The 21,784-nt window shown below is 47.2% G+C and overlaps 2 protein-coding genes across 4 annotated transcripts; one reads left to right on the plus strand and one right to left on the minus strand.

Moving 5' to 3' along the window:
- Nucleotides 1–1,093: 1,093 nt before the first annotated feature.
- CIDEC (cell death inducing DFFA like effector c) lies at nt 1,094–10,897 on the minus strand. Of its 3 annotated transcripts, XM_044301476.1 has the most exons (7): nt 10,644–10,897; nt 6,609–6,776; nt 6,364–6,441; nt 5,077–5,218; nt 3,626–3,775; nt 3,150–3,337; nt 1,094–1,437 (listed from the first exon to the last, which is right to left on the minus strand). In XM_044301476.1, the coding sequence occupies exons 2-7, from the start codon at nt 6,617–6,619 to the stop codon at nt 1,260–1,262; spliced, it is 747 nt and encodes a 248-aa protein (XP_044157411.1). In that variant the 5' UTR covers nt 6,620–6,776; nt 10,644–10,897; the 3' UTR covers nt 1,094–1,259. The 3 variants fall into 3 exon arrangements, with proteins under 3 accessions (XP_044157411.1, XP_044157412.1, XP_044157410.1); XM_044301477.1 differs by lacking the exon at nt 6,609–6,776; XM_044301475.1 differs by lacking the exons at nt 6,609–6,776; nt 10,644–10,897 and adding an exon at nt 10,382–10,400.
- Nucleotides 10,898–13,067: 2,170 nt separating this feature from the next.
- JAGN1 (jagunal homolog 1) lies at nt 13,068–19,808 on the plus strand. Its single transcript, XM_044301564.1, has 3 exons — nt 13,068–13,148; nt 17,100–17,203; nt 18,681–19,808. The coding sequence occupies exons 2-3, from the start codon at nt 17,115–17,117 to the stop codon at nt 19,141–19,143; spliced, it is 552 nt and encodes a 183-aa protein (XP_044157499.1). The 5' UTR covers nt 13,068–13,148; nt 17,100–17,114; the 3' UTR covers nt 19,144–19,808.
- Nucleotides 19,809–21,784: the final 1,976 nt, after the last annotated feature.

Here is a 21,784-nt window from a genome sequence, read left to right on the forward strand (position 1 = left end):
AAAGCCAGATCTGGTAACAGTCAGTATTACTAGGACTGATTATGGGTTTTTATAAAGTGCCTGCATCATAGCTTAAAATGGTATCGGATACCCAGCGGCCCCCACTGTGCTACCTGACCCCCAAGTTTATATAGAAAAATAAAAAACACTGTAAAAGACATTCATCTAATGTTACCAAAAATCTGATTAATACGGCAAGAAAGGAGAGAGAGCAATGCGCTGCTCAGCTTCCTTGCCCCTTCTATGACCCAAACTCAGACTGGTTGCTATGGATGTGCTACCCTACCTGACAACCCAAGGCAGTGTATCCATAGCAACCAGTCTGTCAGACAAAGTTAAATCTGGATCCATAAAGTGCTGCCAGAGGGGACCCCCGCCATCCCATCCCACATCTCAGCCTGTGTTATTAATCAGATTTTTTTTTAAAACCCGTCCCAAATAGTTTGTGATGTGTCGTGTCTCCACTACGCCGCATGGCGACTTTCCCTTGGCGCTTTCCTTGCCAGGCCATCCGTTAATTTGCATCTGTGACGTATCTGGTAGGTGACAACTTTATTTGTGCCTATTTAGTATTTGTGCACCCCTTAAAAACTTAGGTTTTCCCCTCCAAGTTCCTGAATATATATTTGGCGCCGCTTACCACTGCATTGATTCACAGTCTAGATAAACTGCTGTAAGCTGTTCTTATTGATGCAACAAATACCCAGAAGATCAGGTAACACAGATGCCCCTTCTATTCTGCTCTGTAACCTGCAGCAAAGCAATTAGGCCTCTTTCACACGACCGTGACGGATTAGGTCCGGATGCGTTCAGTGAAACTCGCACCATTTTGCAAGCAAGTTCAGTCAGTTTTCTGTGCAATTGCGTTGTTTTTTCCGCGTGGGTGCAATGCTTTTTCACGCGCGTGATAAAAAACGAAAGATCATCTCCTAGCAGCCATCGTGAAAAACGCATTGCATTTGCACTTACTTGCGGATGCAATGCATTTTTCACTGAAGCCCCATTCACCTCTATGGGGCCAGGGCTGCTTGAAAAACGCAGAATATAGAACATGTTACGTTTTTCACGCAACGCAGAACTGATGCGTAAAAAAAAAATGCTCATGTACACAGACCTATTGAAATGAATGGGTCAGGATTCAGTGCGGGTGCTATGCATTCACGTCGCGCATTGCACCCACGCGGAAAACTCGCTCGTATGAAAGGGGCCTTACATGGAGTGAAGGCAGGGAGGGGGACCCCCCAGGCTAGAACTGTCTTCTACAGGAGCATCCTGCGCGGGTAGAAGGGGATGAAGTCTCTGAGAGCCGCTGATGGTTTTTCCTCTTGTGGTAGAGTCTTATTGTTGGGCTCCAGAAGCTGCTGCATATAACACGAGGTGCCCAGAAGAACGTGCCCGGTGGTCTGCATAGTAAACAGCGTCCAGCGTAGCGCCTCCCTGTGGTGAAATTAATGAAAAACATTAGGGGTCATTTATTAAACACTTGTTAGTGTAAATATGGTCATAAGGGACATTTTTGTGACTATTATAATGCCCTTGCGACAATATTTTGGAGTGGGGGCGTGCCGGCCCTGGCAAATTTGGAAACAGGCGAAAAAGGAAACGATAAACTGCACCAGCCAGGGACTCTCATATATATATGCACACGTCTCATCATAAATTACCTGTATACTATGGCAGCACAGGGGGGGGGGGGGGGGGGGGGGTCAGCTTAGACCAGGGGCGGACTGGGAACTTAAAGTGGCCTGGAAAAAAAGCTAAAAGTGACCCTTTTGTAGGTGGGACAGAAGTAGGCAGAGACAACAATACCATAGTGCAGCACAATATACTGCCCCAGCGGAAACAAATACCACAGAGCAGCAAAAAACACTGCTGTCTGAGCCACAGTGTGAAACCGCATTAATACAGCTGATTTCAGGAGGGCCCCTGCGGCCGCTGGCCGGGTACATAAGTGCCTGATGTTCCTATATCCATTAATGCTGAGTTCAGTAGATCTTTATGTACCTGGCTGGTGGCTCTCCCATGCATCGGCCCACTCGGAAATTTCCCTGTAGGGTCTATGACCAGTCCACCCCTGACTAAGACTGGTGTAAAAAGCCATCTTAGTAATTGTCCCCCATTGTACTCAGTCCTATCTTAGGCTTCATGCACACGACCCTTGTTGTGCTCCGTGTCCGTTGTTCAGTTTTTTCGTGATTTTCTGCGGACCCATTGACTTTCAATGGGTCAGTTGAAAACTCAGCTAATGCACAGTTTGCCATCTGCGTCCGTGATTCCAGTCCGTCAAAAAAATATAACGTGTCCTATTTTTTTCACGGAAAACGGTTCGCGGACCCATTCAAGTCAATGGGACCGTGAAAAAACGCGGAGGCACACAAGATAGTCGTCCGCGTCCGTTTTTTTACTATCATTTGCATGGCAAACTTGACTTCGATTTTTTTAACTTTCCTTCATGTCTGGTGATCCTCCAAAAATAAAGGAAGACACGCGGAAACGAATCACGGAACAACGGAACCCCATTTTGCGGAACGGAACACAACAACGGTCGTGTGCATGAGGCCTTAGTTATATATGTTTCTGGGGCAGATGAGTGACAACCAAAATGGCCACCCTTACAGCTCCCACAGAGGTTGTCACCCAGTGTTTCTAGGCTCCTGTCCACTTTGTTGTCCAATGACATATCCCCATCTCCCATATCCAAGTATGGATTTGGCACTTCTGGGGGCCCCTAACAAAGTTATGTCTGGGAGACCCCCCATCACATCTGTCATCTCCACCACCATCGGCCAGCTAAGTCCCACTCTCTGCTTAGCAGTGCAACTTGGCCCCTGCTCTACAGCTGCAAAGGACCCCTGATCCCCCTGGGCCCCGGGCAGCATGTCTGCCCCTTACTCATTTTTTTCCAGCTAACCACTTGTGACCGGTAGCGGGCCCTTGGCCTCTGGGGCCCCAAGCATACGCTTGGTTTGCATGGTGGTAAAGTCCGCCATTGACCATACTTGCTGGCCAGTTGTCTGGGAAAGCTGGCTGACAACCCTATTGAAGCTTTAGTGGTTGTCACTTGACTCCCCCCACGCAGAAGTAACTGGGAAGGGGGCATCCAGTCGGAGGAAAGACTGCACCATGATCCCGGAAGCCCGGATACTCACTTCATGATCCATTTGGCGCTGTAGCACTGCAGGTCATAGGACACGGTGTAGTTCCCGTACAGGGTGGCCTTGACATTCAGACACCCAATGAAATCCTGGGGATTATTCTTATACAGGTCGAAGCTGATACGCGCCACGTCGATCTTCCGCTGAGGCTTGTTGGTCAGCGAAATATGGTAGCCAGAATTCTGTGGATGAAGAAAATGACTATTAAATAGAGAATGTATAACCTTTCTGTTTGCTGTCAGTGAATGGAAACTTTCTATGTCCAGAAGTTGAAAAACCATCCTACTGACTCAGGTATAGGGCTCGTTACAATGCATCAGGGCTCTCGCTTGCACCTGTGTTAGGTGGACTGACTGGATTTTCCGCTTCTTGATATAAACAAGAATATTTCCATTCACTGCTAGCAAGCAGAGGGTTGTCATTGTGTAGTCGGCTAGTTGTCTCCATCATTTTGCACCCCATGGACTCACATGAGATGGTTTCCATGTTTGTCCTTTCACAAGAGCCACGAATACCGATCCGCTGTCCAGAGACTGGAAAAAGTCTTCAGTGTCCACACCGGTGCCATCTTCATCCAGAACCAGTGTGATGGCGTCATCCAAGAGCAGGGCATCCTGGGTCTAGGAACAGAAGAGCGGACATATCGGGTGAGTGATGACCCCAAACGGTCAAAGATCTCATCCTCCTGAAGATCATCATCCAGCCGGGGAAATTGTGAATTGGGGCACCTACATGACTCTGCATTTTGATTGACAGGGCCAGGTGTGATGATGTGTACACTGCCGGGTCCTGTCAATCAAAGTGGAAAGGGCATGGCAGCTGCAGAGAGAGCTGAGCCTCTAGGTGTAACTGCAACACCCCCGTTGCTCCTAGAGTCTCATTTGCATATAATAAAACATCATTTTTCTCAGCAATGCAGGCACATATGAACATGGGACCAACACAGATGCCTTACGCTGCCAAGTGCACATGTAACAAGTCAGCCAGTGTCACAGGTACAAAACTGCTGACAGATGCCCTTTAAAGGGGTCGTCATTATTTCTATGATCTGTCAACCAGATTAGTCATAAAATTACCATAAGTGGGGGGGCCGACCTTTGGAACCTCCGCTGCTATTTAGATCAAGTCCCTATTCCTAATTTGAGTGTTGGACCCACCCTATAGAACTGGAGAATTGGGGCTTCATGGGTCAAATCCATGGGGCATATTAGCACACTAGATCTCCTGAGCTGTAACAACTGTAAACCGGTGGTCTGCATAGACTCATTTAGCTCAGGGGTGCTGCAAGCTCCTTCTGTTGCATTGCTCAGTTGGATGGTGCAGCAGGAGGAGAGACTTGACCATTACCCTGATTGGAGGAGAGCACGAAGCTTGAAGGGGTATTCCAGTTGTTTGAAGTTATCCCTTATCCACAGGATAGGGGATAACTAGTGGATTGAACGGGGTCCTACAGCTGGGACTCCTCACGGATCACGAGAATGGGGTCACCATACTCTCTGCAGCCTTGAATAAAAGGAACGGTCAGTCCGACATGCATTCATTTCTACGGGAATTCCGGAAACAGCCAAGTGCTGTACTCAGGCCATCTCTGGAACGCCCATAAAAATGAATGGAGCAGCCACGTGCATTTGCGACCGGCCTCTTTGTTCATTGCGGGGGTACAGTACAGGGCCAGCTATAGGACCCCAACCAATCTACTAGTTACCCCTATACTAGGGGATAACTTCTATCAACCGGACTACCCCTTTAAAGGACCCCCAAGCTCTAGTTCCAGCGGCATAGATGACTGGAATCATGTCAATGCCCTTATATAAGGTGCTCTAGTCATGCAGACACTGCAGATACCAATCCCCAAGCTGTGGCAGCTACTGACTTCATGAATGACCACTGGTGACCCCAGACCTTCAGTCTTGGTTCTCACCTTGTTAAGCAGATCTTCCAGACTGTCAGCCACGATGCCCTTTCGGACACTTCGGTCACAGTTGCAAACTCTGAAGGGTCGTGGTTTGGACACCGGCCGGGAAAGAAACTGTTGAGTCATTGTGGCGCTGACGGAGACGCACCTGTAATAACCAGGACAATTATAACACCTGGTAGTGTAGACGGGTCTCATGCGTGATCTGCCCCCCTGTATATTCCGCGATACCAGCGTGCCGCCCGTTTCATCATTCCCTGTGACCTTTGTGCCGCCTGTTCGCACAGCCAAAAATTTCCAAACACGAAACTGTCTGACTCATAAATATGGGTAAAGGTGACAACGGGGAACAGACAACTTTGCCCCCGATCTGACTGGCCTTCTGATATTTTCATGTTTATCTTAAAGGAACATACACAGACAGTTCTGAAATCACTTTCTACGTACAGACTGATTCCCGCCGCTGTATCTGTATTTTGTCATCTGGGCTGAATAAAAATCCTGTCAGTCATTTTTTTAATATATTTAAAGGAGATCTACTAGAATACAACTGGAAGAGGCCCTTTACTGTATATAAAAAATGTGAAAACAGTTTTCACAATATCTTCATTCTAGGCTGAGATATGACCACTTGAATTGACAGGCCCAAAGCCTGAGGCTGCACTGAGGACAACATTCCCTGTTTTGATCTCTGTCAGAAGGTGCTGTTGTCATGGAGACCTGGTGTGGATCCAGATTGGAAAACTGATGGACATCCCTACCTACAGTATACACAAAAAATTTGACAGAAATCGAGGGGCGTCCCATCGTGTCCAATAGGACTCGGGGTCACCTCTTATGTAATGTTACGTGAGGGGTAAATAAGCATCGAGAGCAGGGTTCCCCTAATTGTGGGGGCTCCAGCAGCATGACCCCCTGTAATTAGTTAGGGGTCTTATCAAAAGAAAAGCACTTACTGTATCTAAGGGCCTGTTCACACTGTGTGGTTTTATTACGAGTTCCACGTGGAAATCACGGTGGGTGACCTCATGCTCCAATAAGTCCCATTGAATGGGGTTAAATCCACGGGCAGATACTGAACCCATGGCAGAAATCCGAGGGTCAGGACACATACACATACATTTTTACGCTGTGTGAACAAGCTCTAAACTAGACCACCCCTTTAAGTGAGCGTTGCTACGGATAAAAATGCATTAGTTGCTATGGTCACCCCTTTCACTAGACAATATCATGGCGATTAGGTTGGGTGGAGGGGCTCAAGGCATTAATGGCGCTTAGAAGTAGGTTTCTTACTTGGAGAGAGACTTGGGAGAGAGAAGACTCAGCGACTTCATGGCGTAGTCCATCTTTGTCAGGATAATTTCCTCCGATCTAAAAGAGACATATAGTGTATTAATATTGCAAGGGAACTACTACTATCCAGGCTGTCCGCACCTGCTGGGAGTTGTAGTTGCACCTAATTGGAGAGCCTCAGAGACTCCTCTGCCATCGAGAACACGCAAATGTCCTAGAGTAAGGGCCTCGGGGGGGATACTCACCGATCGGCCATCTTGTCAGGAGTCGCCGTCTGTCACGTACAGAGAAAGTCTGACAAGTGGCGGCTGCGGCGTCCCTTATATCCTGCCTTGTGCACCTTGTCCTGTCAGATCATCAGTGATGTCACCGCATAGAGGGTGACCTGGGAAGTCATGGGTACAAGGTCCTCACTGGCGAGAGGTTTCGGACAGAAAGGACAAAGTGCAGTTTTATTATTCTGGGTGACAGAGGATGGCAGACTATGCATGGCCTGCTTGTGTTAGTGTCAGTCTTTACTGCAGTCCTGACATTCTATTCATGGACATCAGGTTGAACAGTGCTCCAGGTCCTGCTCAGATAGTGCTGCTAATGTTATGACATGAGTTTAGCTTTTTTTTATGCGACGCATATTCTGCACCAAAATCTATGTGAAATCTGCATCCCATGCATGCGCAATGCCATTCGCAAGCATAAGAAAATTTCTGTGCGGACTCCCGGCCTGAGTATTATTCCACCGTGAATATAAGTGGAATACAAGAAAACACACAGCCGAGCCCCTTTTCATAACAGTGGGACCAATCCTGGTAAGGCTCCATGGTACATTTGTGGAAAAGACATAAATACTTGGGCTCGCACACACTACACCCGTTTTTTTTCCACATCAGATCCGCATTTTTTTGCGGATCGGATGTGGACCCATTCACTTTAAAAGATGCGTACAGCACACCATTAAAAAATAAATAGAATACCGGTATGTCCTATTTTTGTCCGTTTTACGAACAAGGATAGGACAGTTCTATACAGGGCAGGATGTTCCGTCCTGCAAAATGCGGAATGCACGCGGCCGGTATCTGTGTTTTGCGGACCGCAAAAAAGGCTACGGCCGTGTGCATGAGCCTTTATTCTGTTGTGTGAACACTGCCTAAGGCTAGGTTCACACAAAGTATTGGTGTAGCGTCTGCATTCCTGGCCATTTTCAATGAAATACAGGACATGGATTCTGTGTCAAGAATGCACAGGACATTTTTTTCCTAGGTGCGGTTTTTAAAACCGGAAATGGAAAAAAGAAAACACTGTTTGGTATAACATGCGGATTCCCCAGTGAAATTAACAGGGAAGTTCTGCATGGTGTTTTTGGTCAGGATCTTTGATGCAAAATCCACCCAATCTACCTAGCCTAAGGCCTCTTTCACAGTATTTTTGCATCAGTATTTATAAGCCAAAACCAGGAGTGGGTCCAAAACACAAAGAGGCACAAATTTTTTTGTTACATTTTATCTCTGTTTTGGACCCACTCCTGGTTTTGGCTTAGGCTATTTTCACACTAGCGTTTCTATTTTCCGGTATTGAGATCTGTCATAGGGTCTCAATACCGGAAAAAGACGCTTCCGTTTTGTACCCATTCATTGTCAATGGGGACAAAATGGAATGGAACGGAATGCTCCAAAAGGCATTCTGTTCCGTTTGGTTGCATTCCCACACCGGAGAACGAACTGCAGCATGCTGCAGTTTTATTTCCATCATAGAATGCGGAACAAGACGGATCCGTCATGACCCATAATGCAAGTCAATGGGATCCGTTTTCTCAGACACAATAGAAAATGGATCCGTCCCCCGTTGACTTTCAATGGAGTTCATGACGGATCCGTCTTGGCTATGTTAAAGATAATACAACCGGATACGTTCATAACGAATGCAGACGGTTGTATTATCAGTAACGGAAGCGTTTCTTCTGAACCCTGCCGGATCCAGCAAAAACTCTAGTGTGAATTCCTTCTGACATTTATTTGGGGGGGATCCTGAAATATGAGTAATTATAATAAACATGGGTGGATTTTCCTTGTCAAATAACGATAGGAAACAGTCAACGGACAGCTGACAAAGCGGGGGAGGGAAGATGTCACTATAAACGCCCTCCCTTGGTGCCTCCTGGGCAAAAAGATGGCAGTCCTCCCTTGTTTATAGTGATGGTGGACTGTCATGGAGACAGGAGATAAACTGATCATTCACTGAGATTCTACTTTAGGTTTCTAATTAGCAACCTTCTTAAGGGCCCCAGCCATTAAACCCTTGGATATTTTTGCAAGACAACACGGCTGCCAGTCCCACTGCTGGACTGGTATTACTGGTGTTGATGGGGGTGGGTATGTACATATATATATAGCTTTCTCATTTGACTTGTGTAGTAAGGGAGAGGCCGGACTCCTTTATTAAACATGGCGCCCAGGAAAAGTGAAGCAGATGCCCATAGCAACCAATCAGCTTCCAGCTCTCATTTTCCACAGGTCTTTTTTTAAATAAAAGCTGCAATCTGATTGGTTGCTATCGGCAACTGCTCCTCTGTTCCTTGGATAACCTTCCACTATGGCCTCCCTAATGGAGGTTTCACAGTCCATGTTGAATTATAGGTATATCCCCACATAATAACTTGCTGCTGAGAAGTAAATCACTCCCAGGATCAGAGCAGTTCACTCTCTAAGGCTACATGCACACGACCGTGCCGGTTTTTGCGGTCCGCAAATCGCAGATCTGCAAAAAACTAGAAGCCGCCCGTGTCCCTTCCGCAATTTGCGGAAAGGAAGGCCGTCAATATAAATGCCTATTCTTGTCCGCAAAGCGCGGACAAGAATAGGACATGTTATATTTTTTTAGCGGGGCCGCAGAACGGAGCAACGGATGCGGACAGCACACGGAGTGCTGTCCACATCTTTTGCGGCCCCATTGAAGTGAATGGGTCCGCATCCGAACCGCCAAAACAGTGGCTCGGATGCGGACCCAGACAACGGTCGTGTGCATGAGGCCTAATTTAGAAGCTAATGGGGATCATTTATGAATGCCAGTTTGGCTTTAAAGAAAAAGTCGCAAGAAGTCATTTTGGGACTTTTTAACGCCCGTGCGACCATATTTTGTCACACGCTGCGTTTGTACACCATCCTGGCCACTTGGGAGTGGTGGGGGTGTGTCCGGTGCTATCGACCCCGGCATATTCACTTATATTTACGGCAGTTTTAGGCCTAAAAGACGGCGAAAATCTACTCTATGCCCTCAATTTCAGTTGCACGGACTGCCATGGATGGGCACACGCATCGTCATAAATTATGCACATCCTCTGGCAGAGCAGGGGGAAATCAAAGGCCAAAGTAAAACACTGCTCTTTGTAAATGATCCCCAATGTTTATATGTAAACAAACCTGAGGCACAGCTGCTGGGCCCCATGTAAAGTGTAGTGGGGGGCCCCTCCAACTATTAATTGCCATTAGGGCACGGGCTCGGCCACACCTAGCAGGATTTTCTTTACGATATTCCGCTGAGGAGAATCAGCAGCATTTACGACGCGCGTGGTCGTGCTGGTATGACGCGGGTAAAATCGTTGGGAATAGTGTTCAGCGAACTTGTGTTTTAAGTTCGACGTCTAACGTTCGGGTTATCGAAGTATCCCGTTATGGATTCCGCTACCACGGACCATAACGGAATTTAGAATCCATAACGGGATACTTTGATAACCTGAACTCGAACTTTAGATGCCGAACTTAAAACACAAGTTCGCTCAACACTAGTTGGGAACTAAAACAGTGGCATAAAACTTAGGGTCTGTGGTAGCGGAATCCATAGATAACCCAAACCTTGTACGCCAAACTTAAAAACAGAAGTTTGTTCAACATCAGTCATCAGCCCAAAAACTTTGTATGGACAAAATGAGAGGAAAACTGCTGACAGCTCCCTCTTATGGTGCCCAGGGCAGCTAACCACTGCCTTCCCCAACACAGGTCCCAGAAGTATGTTTACAGGGTCCTACCTGAACCAGACTCCATTCCTAATTAGTAGTGAGGGAAATTGACCTTTAAGGAAATTAACCCTTTCATCCCAGACCATGCGGTCTATAGGGGACAAGGACCTATGCAAAGTGTATATTATGGCAGAATTAGAACTGCTACAGGACGGGGGTCCCATGAACTGTATATACATTAAACATATTTACGGTTCAGGTATCCAAAGCTGTGTATAGCAGTAGCATGGTGTGAACAGAGCCTGTAGCAGTACAACATGAAACTACTTACAGTTCCTGGAGACAGCTGCTGCTCCTCACTGTCACCGGGGCTGCCACTTACTGATCCTTTTGGAGTATTTGGTGTATGATGAGAGTTACACTCCCCTTTACCCAGACTGCTTTACTGTAAGGAGTGACCTCAGGCCATTGCTGCACAATTCCCACTCCCAGGAGCAGTGTGGAAATAAGCAGGAGCACAGGTCATCAGTGGTCTGACACATACCGTGGTGGTTTATGGCCTCAGCTGCTCCCCCCCACCCATGCTGTAAGCCTGCTCCATCCACATGTCGTAATATAGTGCTGGTATCAGGCATAGTGATTGTGAATAGAAGTGGCAGCGTAAATAATCACACGTGACTTAAGTAGGTAAAAGGTGAGTGGCGGTGTAATAAATACATGATTGTGACTCTGTGTAATGGGACTTAAGTCGTCTGTTGCAACACTGTGATGTGCAGCAATCAGCTATAATCTCCAGCAAAACCATCAGCAAGCGCTTCATTTCCCTGCAGCTCCCCCACAGGAAATATGAGGCATTACAAAATTAATGGGGTTCTCAATATCTTTACCTTTGAAATGTCCCGCTCTGCCAACCTGATCCGCTCTGGGCCCGTACTAACGACGTCACGTTATGATCGCTGCAGCCAGTCACCGGTCTCAGTAATGAAGTGCGATTCATGCACACGTGACCACTGAGGCCATTTATTGGCAGCAGTGGTGGCACAGGACATTTTAAAGGTGACGAGTATGTTTTTTTTTTGTTGTTTTTTTTTTTAACAATGCCCCCTGCCTAATATCACAAGATCTTGGAGAAACCCTTTAAATTTTACTACAGCGCCCTTTACAGGGAAAGTGAGGAATTTCACAGTTAACAATAAGATCAATGGGCTGTCCAAGCAATGTACAAGTTTCCCCTGTACGGGTGTATTTTTGACCGGGCAGTTACAATGAAGAAGAAAAAAAAAGCATGCGGTCTTACCACAACAGCAATACGTTTTTTGGTCTTGTACAGGTTAAAGGGGTCATCCAAGACTATAAAATGCCCCCCCATAGGCCGGGCCCTTCACAATGAATATACACCGCAGCTGCTTCTCCCCACGCGCGGATGAAATCCGGTGCCTGGGGGGAGCAGCCAATGGCGGGCGGTAAAGGGGACGAGCCTCCCTAGCATTGCCGGTGACGTTAGGGAGGCTCGTCCCCTTAATCAAACTAACCTTGAGAATTAAAGTAACAGGTCAGTTTTACCGTACAGGGAGCATCGTAAAAACAAAACCCATAAAACTGTTGAGGAATTGCTAATTTTCTTTTCAGCCTATTTGGATTTTTATTCGTATGCAATATTAAACTGGTGGAATTAGAAAGTGCAACTTGTCCCGCAAGAAACAAGCCCTCATACGGCTATGTGAACGAAAAAATAAAAAAGTTATGGACCCGGATAGGCAGGGAGTGAAAAATGAAAAATCCTCCGGGGCTGCTCGTCGACATATGGATTAAAAGGGAAATGTGTCACTGGGGCCCCTGCTAATCACGAGAATGGGGGCGGCAGTCACTCCTCCATTCAGCACAAAGAGATAGCAGAGCGCTTGTACTTTGCTGTCTCCAGCATTCCCATAGAGCAGGCATCCTCAAACTGCGGCCCTCCAGCTGTTGCAAAACTACAACACCCAGCATGCCCGAACAGCCTACAGCTGTCAGCCTACAGCGGGGCATTGTGGGAATTGTAGTTTTACAACAGCTGGAAGGCCGCAGTTTGAGGATGCCTGCCATAGAGCTCAATGGAGCAGCGGACATGTATGTGTGTCTGCTGCTCCACTTAAGGCTACATGCACACGACCGTATGTGTTATGCAGTCCGCAAAAAAACACAAAAACGGATGACATCCGTATGCCATCCGGTTTTTGGGGGGGAATCCATTGTAACAACAACACGGTCAGCATTTTTTGTGGACCCATTGAAATGAATGGGTCCACATCCCATCCGCAAAAAAAAAATTGAATGGACACGGAAACAAACGTTTGTGTGCAAGCAGCCTAATGGGGGTCATTCTCATGATCTGCCACACCCCTTCAGACATGTCGGTTAGCAATATTTATAGGGGCAATCTAACTTTATGTTAAGCAGTGACTGGGGGCTTATATATACAAAAAATATATATTTTGCAATACATCAAGTCTTCCACACAATTATATAAAGCTGCAAATTCCTGCATCCACAAGATGACAGGCTCTTGGCTCAGTTGCTGTAGTAGAACTGAAAGTCTCAGCATGCCTTTCAAAATGACTAAGCAATCATATGTTACTTGGAATTCCCCATAGAGCAATTTGGAAGCCAGTAGGCACTAAAATATGGAAGCATCCACTTCCGGTGACTATTACACACGACAGACAGCTACTTCCGGGAGCGCCAAAATGACCGCTGACTTTTTAACTTCCGGGAGTACCAATATGGCGCCGCGCTGGGACCGGAAGTGATCCTGTGCAGCGCTGACTGAGCCATTATATCGGGAGGAAGGCGTCAGGTGAGTCGGTGTCGGGTGCAGGGAAACTGGAGCTTGTGAAATGGGAGGTGCTGGGAGGCGGCTGTGCCTGTAGTGATGGTGTATGATTAGTATAACGTGCAGGCTGCTCTGCTGTGTCTATATTGATGTAGCAGAGCTGACAGGGCTAGTCACACTGGATATGGCAAGGTGTTGGCTGTGTGATTTTACATAGGACTGCTGGAAAATCTCCTGCATTATTAAAGGCTTGTCTCATCTGTGGGATCTGGCGTGCTTCAGCTCTGGAGACCCCAACAAATGGCAGATGGGGGAGTGCACAGCCAGCCCACTTATTAGGGCTTATGGAAGTCACAGAGAAGGGGCCCTGCCCGGACGCGGAGCTCGGGGCCCCCTCTATCAGGTCTATAGGCCTATTGGTGGTGTATATCCAAATCCTGACTCATTATCAGGACAACGACAAACAGAGCTCTGCTACATCTGTAAGGCCGGGTTCACATCTGCGTCACTGTATCCGGCATACACGTTGGCTCTCAGCTGGGACAAAGAATTGCGGACCTATTCAAGTGAATGGGTCTGCATCCATAATACAGAGCGCACGCCACCAGTGCCCGTATATTGCGGACCACATTATGGGCACGGGGCAGTGGGGGCACACACACATTTGTGTGCGTCAGTATTAGATGATATGCACATCATGGAGGCGGCTGCTGTGTATCCCCCTCTGTCAGACGCAATGGAGCGCAGCTCTGGATTACATGGTGCCACCATCTATCACATAACTAAGTGTTCTTTGAATGGTGACCTTACAACATTACATTGACATTTGGTGGGACGCCTCCTCCCTCAGCAGCAATAGCGGGTTATGGGGGGGGGGGGGGGTGCACCGTAATGAAATCTGCTATCCTCTAGATAGGTCAATATCTGATCGTGAGGGTCCGACACCCTCAGAAATCAGCTGTTTAGACTAGGCTGTGGTGCTCCTGGGAGCGCCGCAGCCCCCTCGCAGCTTACCAATTACAGCGCTGTCCATTGGATAGTGGTTGTGCCTGGTATTACAGCCTGGGCCCATTTACTTGAACAAGACTGAGCTGCCCCTAGGCCATGTGACCGATGGAGGTGACGTCACTGGCCTAGGAAGAGGACCGTGTCTTCAAACAGCTGATTGGCCGGGGTGCGGGGAGTTGGACCCCATCAATCATAAGGATCGGTCAGCAATATTAAAGGGGTTGCCTCACTTCAGACATTGATGACACATAGCTAGGCTGTGCCACCAATGTCAGGTAGGTGTGGGTCCTACCTCTGAGACCCGCTTCTATTTACAGAACGGGACCCCTAAAGTGAACGGAGAGCAGCTGCGCATTCACTTCTATGGGAATTCCAAAAATAGCTGAGCGCTGGGCCGGCTTATTTCCGGCGCTCTCGTAGAGGTTAATGAAGCGGCGGTGCGCTGTCTGAAAACGCACTGTGAGCCGGGTATACTACTAAAACGTAACTTTTACTTTGACTAAAAAGGTAGACAACTAACAATAGCGGTCAGTAAACAATCAACAACATGAGGTTGTATTATTTTGGTAAAAAAGGAACGATCTTACCACGTCCAGAAGTATTCAGGTCAACCTCAGTTGTGTGGCGTGAAAGTCCAAATGTTCGGTGGCATAAGGACATAAGTGACCAGTGCTCATCATGTCCGTGGCGGTCAGCGATCTCCTAATTAGCCCTATGCGTAGACCCTACCTGCCGGAGGGTCAGGGAACTAATTAGCACCTGCCTAACAGATACCGAGCACCCGCCCCCGACAGGGGTGACCCCATGTGGAACCATTCAACTGTAAGACCGGTATTGATGTTGAGACCCTGTATTCCTTGATTCCACACGAATGGGGCCTGCGGACAGTGGCACATTTTTTGTCCACACGCGGACGACCGTTTACGGCTCACAATCACTTTGTCCTCCAGCTGCTTGAGTTCTCTCTTAAGAGAAATGATTTCCTCTTCAATGGCAGATTCTACCACCAACTCGGGGGCACTGCAATGGGCAGCGCCTGTGCCCCATCGTATGCTAGTTTGTTCCTGGGCTGGCGGGAGAATACTGTGGTCTTCAAGGATGGAACCATGATGGACTTCCAGAATGGCCAGATGTGGGCACGTTATATTGATGATATGTTCGTTATCTGGAAGGGCAGTCCCGAGTCATATGGGCAAATAGCCTGAATCCCAGTGACATCGGTTTGCGGTTTACGTCTGAATGCAACCGGACACAACTGGCATTTCTGGATACTCGTATCATCAAAAATGATAATGGTACACTTGACACCTCGATTTTCCGTAAACCCACTTCTATCAATTCTCTTTTGAGGTGGGAGAGAAAAAAGGAATCCCAAAGCCATTTCTCACCAGCACCGCCACTGGAAACATGGTTGGATAAACGTATCTATGGGACTTACAGATGTGGAGGCTGTGTAGCCTGTAAACCAGGCATGCTCAACCTGTGGCCCTCCAGCTGTTGTAAAACTACAACTCCCACCATGCCCTGCTGCAGGCTGATAGCTGTAGACTGTCTGGGAATGCTGGGAGTTGTAGTTTTGCAACAGCTGGAGGGCCGCAGGTTGAGCATGCTTGCTGTAAACAGATGAAATGTGGCAAAACCTTTAGGAGTAACAACACTAACAGAGCGTATGAAATCAGGGACCTGATAAATTGCAAATCTAATGGGGTGGTTTATAAAATTACATGTTCCTGTGGTAACGAGTATGTCGGTAAAACATTGAGGGTGTTGAGGAGAATGGGCGAGCATATTGGTGACATCAAAAATTCAAGGGACACTTAAGTCTCGCGTCACGTTAGACTGGAACACGAGGGTAAGGCTCCATTCACACGTCCGTAGTGCTTTGCGGATCCGCAATACACCCGGCCAGCACCCCCATAGACGTGCCTATTCTGGTCCGCAATTGCGGACAAGAATAGGACATGTTCAATTATTTTTCCGGAGCCGCGGACCAGAAGATTGGCGGCCTGCACTGGAAATGCAAATGCGGACAGCACACTGTGTGCTGTCCACATCCATTCCATCCCCATAGAGAATGAATGGGTCCGCACAATTGCGGACGTGTGAATGGAGCCTAAGGGTCCATTCACACGTCTGCAAAATGGGTCTGCAAAATTGCGGAACGGATGCGGACCCATTCATTTTCAATGGGGCCGGAATGTGCTGTCCACATCTGCATTTGCGGATCCACACTTCCAGTTCCGGAAAAAAAATAGAACATGTCCTATTCTTGTCCGTAATTGCGGACAAGAAAAGGCATTTTCTATTAGAGTGTCGGTGATGCGCGGTCCGCAAAATGCGGAACGCACATTGCCGGATCCGCAAAACACATACGGACGTGTGAATGGACCCTTAGACAGAGTGTCTTTCCTTTATGGGCATTGAGAGGTTTAACAACAGGAAGACGAGGAGATTGGGATAGGAGAATTCTCCAGTGTGAAGCGAGGTGGATTTTCTACCTTACAACTGTACACCCTTTAGGCCCCTTTCACACGGGTGAGATTTCCGCACGGGTGCAATTCGTGAGGTGAACCCGTTCATTTCTGTGGGGCTGTGCACATGAGCGGTGATTTTCACGCATCACTTGTGCAGTTGCGTGAAAATCGCAGCATGCTCCTCTTTGTGCGTTTTTCACGTAACGCAGGCCCCATAGAAACGAATGGTGCTGCGTGAAAATCTATGGACAACTCGGGGGGGGTCTTTTGTACACGTTTACTTTTGACTGAGGGCATTTTAGTAATATGGTTTATTGGTAACATTGCCTCATATGGCTTCTCGGCTTCTGCAACTTCCATGTCTCACAGTACGCGGCAGCTGCAGGGTGCCATTCTGTGATCACTCTGCCCCTCTCTTTCTCCTACTGATTTGATGAAATCAAAGATGGATGATATTAATAGTAAAGTTTCTCATAATCATTTGTATCCCCAGGTGTGAACATCGACTATGGCTTCCTCTGCGGGTCCTCGGGCAGCCGGGACAGATGGAAGCGATTATCAACATCGAGAGAGGGTGGCCAATCATTATCAAATGAGGTAGGTCTGTCTGTCTGTGTTCATGTGTAGTCTGTGTAATTCTGCTGTTAACCACTTGGTGGCGCTGCAGTTGTACTGTATTCTGCACGCAGTAGTCACCGGCAGGTTTAGCACAATGGTATTTTTATTGAACCTCTGCCCCGGCCATGTACAGAACCTCAATGTCACATACCAACAGTACCTTACATAAGTGGATGCTGGAAGGACCCGACCAGATCCCCTAAATGTTTTAGGGTCTACATGGTGGGAGATATCTACATGTAAATTGGCACCACGTCATTTTGAGTCCATTTGTCTTAAGTTTGGAGGGATGGATTTCATAGTCTCCCCCCCCAGTGAGGCTGAGTCAAGTAGACTGGAGGTAAAGGGCATCTTCTCGTGATTGGTGGGGGTCTCGGGGCACAGACTGCCAGTGATGAGAACTGTCTCTATGACCTGTAAGGATGTGGATTACACTAAGCAGCTCATGCAGGATGGAAGGGGTTTATTCCGTTACAATAACTAGGGGTATAAGTGTCTGACAGGCAGGGATCCTACCAGATCACGGGATGAAGCGGCGGACACGTCTGCGCGCTGCCTCTCCATTCAGCTCTATAAGGCTGCCGGACACTATGTCTGGAGTCCTGCAGAGCTGAATGGAGAGGCATACACACATGCTTGGCTGCCGCGTCATTCAAACCAGGGATAATGGCCCCTATCCTCATGACCAATGTGGACCCCACTGATCAGACACGTTCCCTATCCTGTGGGTAAGGGATTAGTTGTCATAAGTGGGACAACCCCTTTAAAAAGGAGGAGTCCATGAACCTCCAGGCACTATATACACACAATGTAGCTGGATTTCACTGGACCCCTTAAAAAATTTAAAGGGGTTGTCCCATCTCGCCATTTTCACAGCGATATGGGACTAAGCACCGACCTCAGCCCTGTACTTATACAATAATATTGTAGTTGCCTGCAGCCACCACTAGAGGGAACAATCTACATTTGGGTTTACACCGCTTATATTGACTTCCATAATAAATCTGTATGCAGTCAGCTCCCCCTAGTGGGGGATACTGTATAGAAAAAACTGTCCCGACCTAGTCCTGCTTGCACCGCTACCGTTACTATTAATCGGCCTAGGATGTCCTGTGAATGAAACGCAGCAGCGGCGCACATCTCTCATTTACTCCCCACGCTTATTAAAGTTACCTACACTGACACACTGTGACAAACTACAGCTTTTCAAACTGAATGTAAATGAGAGAACTTTTTATTTATTTTTTACAGTCACTGACTGCAAGCAGTTACCTTTTAAATGGAGAGGAATTGAATTACAGGGTCAGTCTACACACAGGAGTTGTCAGTAACCATGCACACTATGCAGAGACACAGGTCTGCATAGGAGCTGTATATCCAGTACAGTAGCAGAGTTGGTTGCAAAAGTGTTCATGCCCCCTATTAAACATTTCCTTCGACTTTCCTTTTGTTTCAGCGTGTCTCTGAAGAACGAAATCAAGAAGCTGATCTACGCCCACATAGCCATCTGGGCGTTGCTGGCAGCTCAGGCAGTCGTGGCCCACCTGAAACTGGTATCCCATGATTTGGTTGCCATGCCGTACCAGTGGGAGTACCCCTACCTCCTGAGCATCGTCCCCTCGCTCTTCGGATTGTTCTCCTTCCCCCGTAATAACATCAGTTACCTGGTGATCTCCATGATCAGCACCGGCCTCTTCTCCATCGCCCCCTTGATCTACGGCAGCATGGAAATGTTCCCCATGGCCCAGCAGCTGTACCGCCACGGCAAAGCGTACCGATTCATCTTCGGCTTTTCCGCCGTGTCCGTCATGTACTTGGTTATGGTTGTGGCCGTGCAAGTTCATGCCTGGCAGATCTACTACAGCAAGAAGCTCTTGGACTCTTGGTTCACCAGTACTCAGGAAAAGAAGAAAAAGTAGCTGGAGGGTGGAGGCGATGAGAGGTAGGACTATAGGGAAGAAAAAGGAACCAGAGGGTGGAAGGAAGGACCATAGAGAAGGACTTGGGGGGAATGATGTAAATGGTCCATGCAACGTGTTGGAGGAGCAAGGCTTTGGTTGATTTAAAGGGGTTGTGCCGTTTTGAAGTTTTCCCCTATCCGCAGGATATTGGGTAACTGATAGGTGGTAGCTTGACCGCTGGGGCCCATACCGATCCTGAGAACGGTGGTGCCAGTCTCCTGATCTGACGGAGCGGCAGGTTAGGCATGCACCCTACCGCTCCATTTATTCTGCTACAGATAGCGGACTGCAGCACTGCAGTGCCATAGAGAATGGAGCATCAGGGCACATGCTCGACCTGCAGCTACATCAGATCAGGGGAACTGCACCCCCATTCTCAGGATCGGTGGGACTCCCAGCAGTTGGACCCCACCAATCATTTATCTCTTATACTGTGGATAGGGGATAACCTCAAAACTTGGCACAGCCCCTTTAAGGCGCATTTACTTTGTAAATCTTCACAGATCAGACATTATATTCCATTATATTGTTGTAAGAGAAGTCTGTCTCCTTCCGTCTTTGCTTCCATCTGTGTTTTACAAACGTCCACATGAAAATAAATGAATGTCTTGTATGAAAATGAATTTCAGATCGTTACGTTGTCACTGAGAGCTTAGAAGAAAGATGAAATCCGGCCATATTGAATTTTCCCGTATAAATGAAACGGATGACGAACAGTTCTGCAACTTTCTAATGTATTTTGTGTTTCAATTCTTTGCTATTTTCAGGATATGTTTGCTGTCAGTGAATGGGAACCTTTCTCCTGCCCTGATACAATACCATTAAGCCTGTTTCACATTTGGTTATGGCATTCATTGTCAATTGGGACAAAACTGGTCAGGATGTATTCCGTTGCGATTTTGTGACCGGACACCAAACTGCGGTCTTGTGTCCCTTCTGCGAAACGGAACAAACCGGATCCGGCAGCAAAATCAATGTAAGTCAATGAGGCCGGACTTGTTTTTATTTTTTATCTGAAAACAACAAATCCATCGCCTATTGACATACATTGATTTTAGTGCCGGATCCGGTTTGTTCAGTTTCAATGTAACACAACCACATCCTAACAGAACAGTTTTGGTCCGGTTTTGAGATCATCCTTCGGTTCTCAAAACCGGAAACCAAAACGAAAGTGTGAAACAGGCCTTAGCCGGGAGACCTGTGCTGGATACACGGTAGCAGATCCTCAGCAATGTAAAGCATTAAAGGAGTTTTCAGAAAGTAGAAACAATGTGGCTAAAAGTGAAATGCTATAAAATAACTAAAAAACTATTACCTGATTGGCTGCAGCAAACTGAACGCCGCTGTAGCACCAGCAGAATTACCAGGCCGTTTTTTTTTTAGTCTCTGAAAACCTCTTTAAATCTGCACAGGGTTTTCAGCTATGGATGACCACAAGCGGAGAGCTTGAAAACAGCAAAGAATTCAAGCAAAAAGTATATTAGAAAGTTTCAGAAGTTTTTATTAGGTCATCATTAAAGGGGTTACGCCATGATTAAACATCATCCCCTATGCATTAGATAGGAGCTGAGTAACTGACCAGTGGGGATCCGACTGCTGGGACTCCTAGACTGGGAGTCCCATCCAACGTTCTGATGGAGCGGCATGTGTAACACACGCGACCTGTCAGACATTACTTCAGTGGCTCATTCAATCAGTAAGTAACGCTTTTATTTTATTGCATCGCCCGCCATTGCCCCGTTTTATCTTGAAACCGGACAACTCCTTGAAGACCAAAGATGATCTGGTCTCCTTTACGACCTTTTCATATTGTGCTGTTTTCCTGAGATGAGTCCTGTATGTGAGATGAGTCAGGGACAGGACTCATCTCAGGTTAATTTGCATATGTATCAAATCGGTTTTTATACACAATAAAAGCACACAGAGCTATGGGGACTGGGTATTGCGGATGTGCTAGCGGCCATCTAGCAACCCATGTCCTCAGCTCTATACACAAAATCCCTGGCGTGCTGATAGGGAGCAGACTGCTGCAGAGATCACTGTGATATCCAGTCTCGTGACATAAGTCAAGCGGAAATATGTAATATTCCACTTGTCAGGATATTGTGGTCAAAGCCCCAGTGCTGCTCCGTGCAAACCGTCATCCTAACCTTCACAGCCTGAAACTGGGCCACAGCTATGGTGCTGATCTCATCTCTTCCAGATGTGGGTGTCTCCACCCTGTGTTATACTGTCTGCTTGGCTGCAGCAGGTTAAAGGTTAACTGGATTGTATTGACCAGGTGCACCTATCGCTTTTTATACCAGGAAATACCCAGGTTATACCAGCATGGTCCATATCACTATATACAAGAAGATGTATACCTTATACCGGCTGTACATATATAATTATATACAGGAGATACCCAGGTTATACCAGCTGTACATATAGAATTATATACAGGAGATGCCCGGGTTATACCAGCATGGTCCATATCACTATATACAGATAATGTATAACTTATACCAGCTGTACATATAGAATTATATACAGGAGATGCCCAGGTTATACCAGCATGGTCCATATCACTATATACAGGAAGATGTATAACTTATACCAG

Source organism: Bufo gargarizans, chromosome 7 (genome assembly GCF_014858855.1).
Source record: "Bufo gargarizans isolate SCDJY-AF-19 chromosome 7, ASM1485885v1, whole genome shotgun sequence".
Classification (NCBI taxonomy): domain Eukaryota; kingdom Metazoa; phylum Chordata; class Amphibia; order Anura; family Bufonidae; genus Bufo; species Bufo gargarizans.

Coding starts and splice junctions, on each gene's coding strand:
- CIDEC (XM_044301476.1), bottom strand. Junction 5,219..6,363: donor TCTCCCAAGTCTCTCTCCAA/GTAAGAAACCTA, acceptor TGGTTATTACAG/GTGCGTCTCCGTCAGCGCCA. Junction 3,776..5,076: donor TGGAAGATCTGCTTAACAAG/GTGAGAACCAAG, acceptor TTCTGTTCCTAG/ACCCAGGATGCCCTGCTCTT.
- JAGN1 (XM_044301564.1), top strand. CDS start 17,115: ATGGCTTCCTCTGCGGGTCCTCGGGCAGCCGGGACAGATGGAAGCGAT. Junction 17,204..18,680: donor GCCAATCATTATCAAATGAG/GTAGGTCTGTCT, acceptor CTTTTGTTTCAG/CGTGTCTCTGAAGAACGAAA.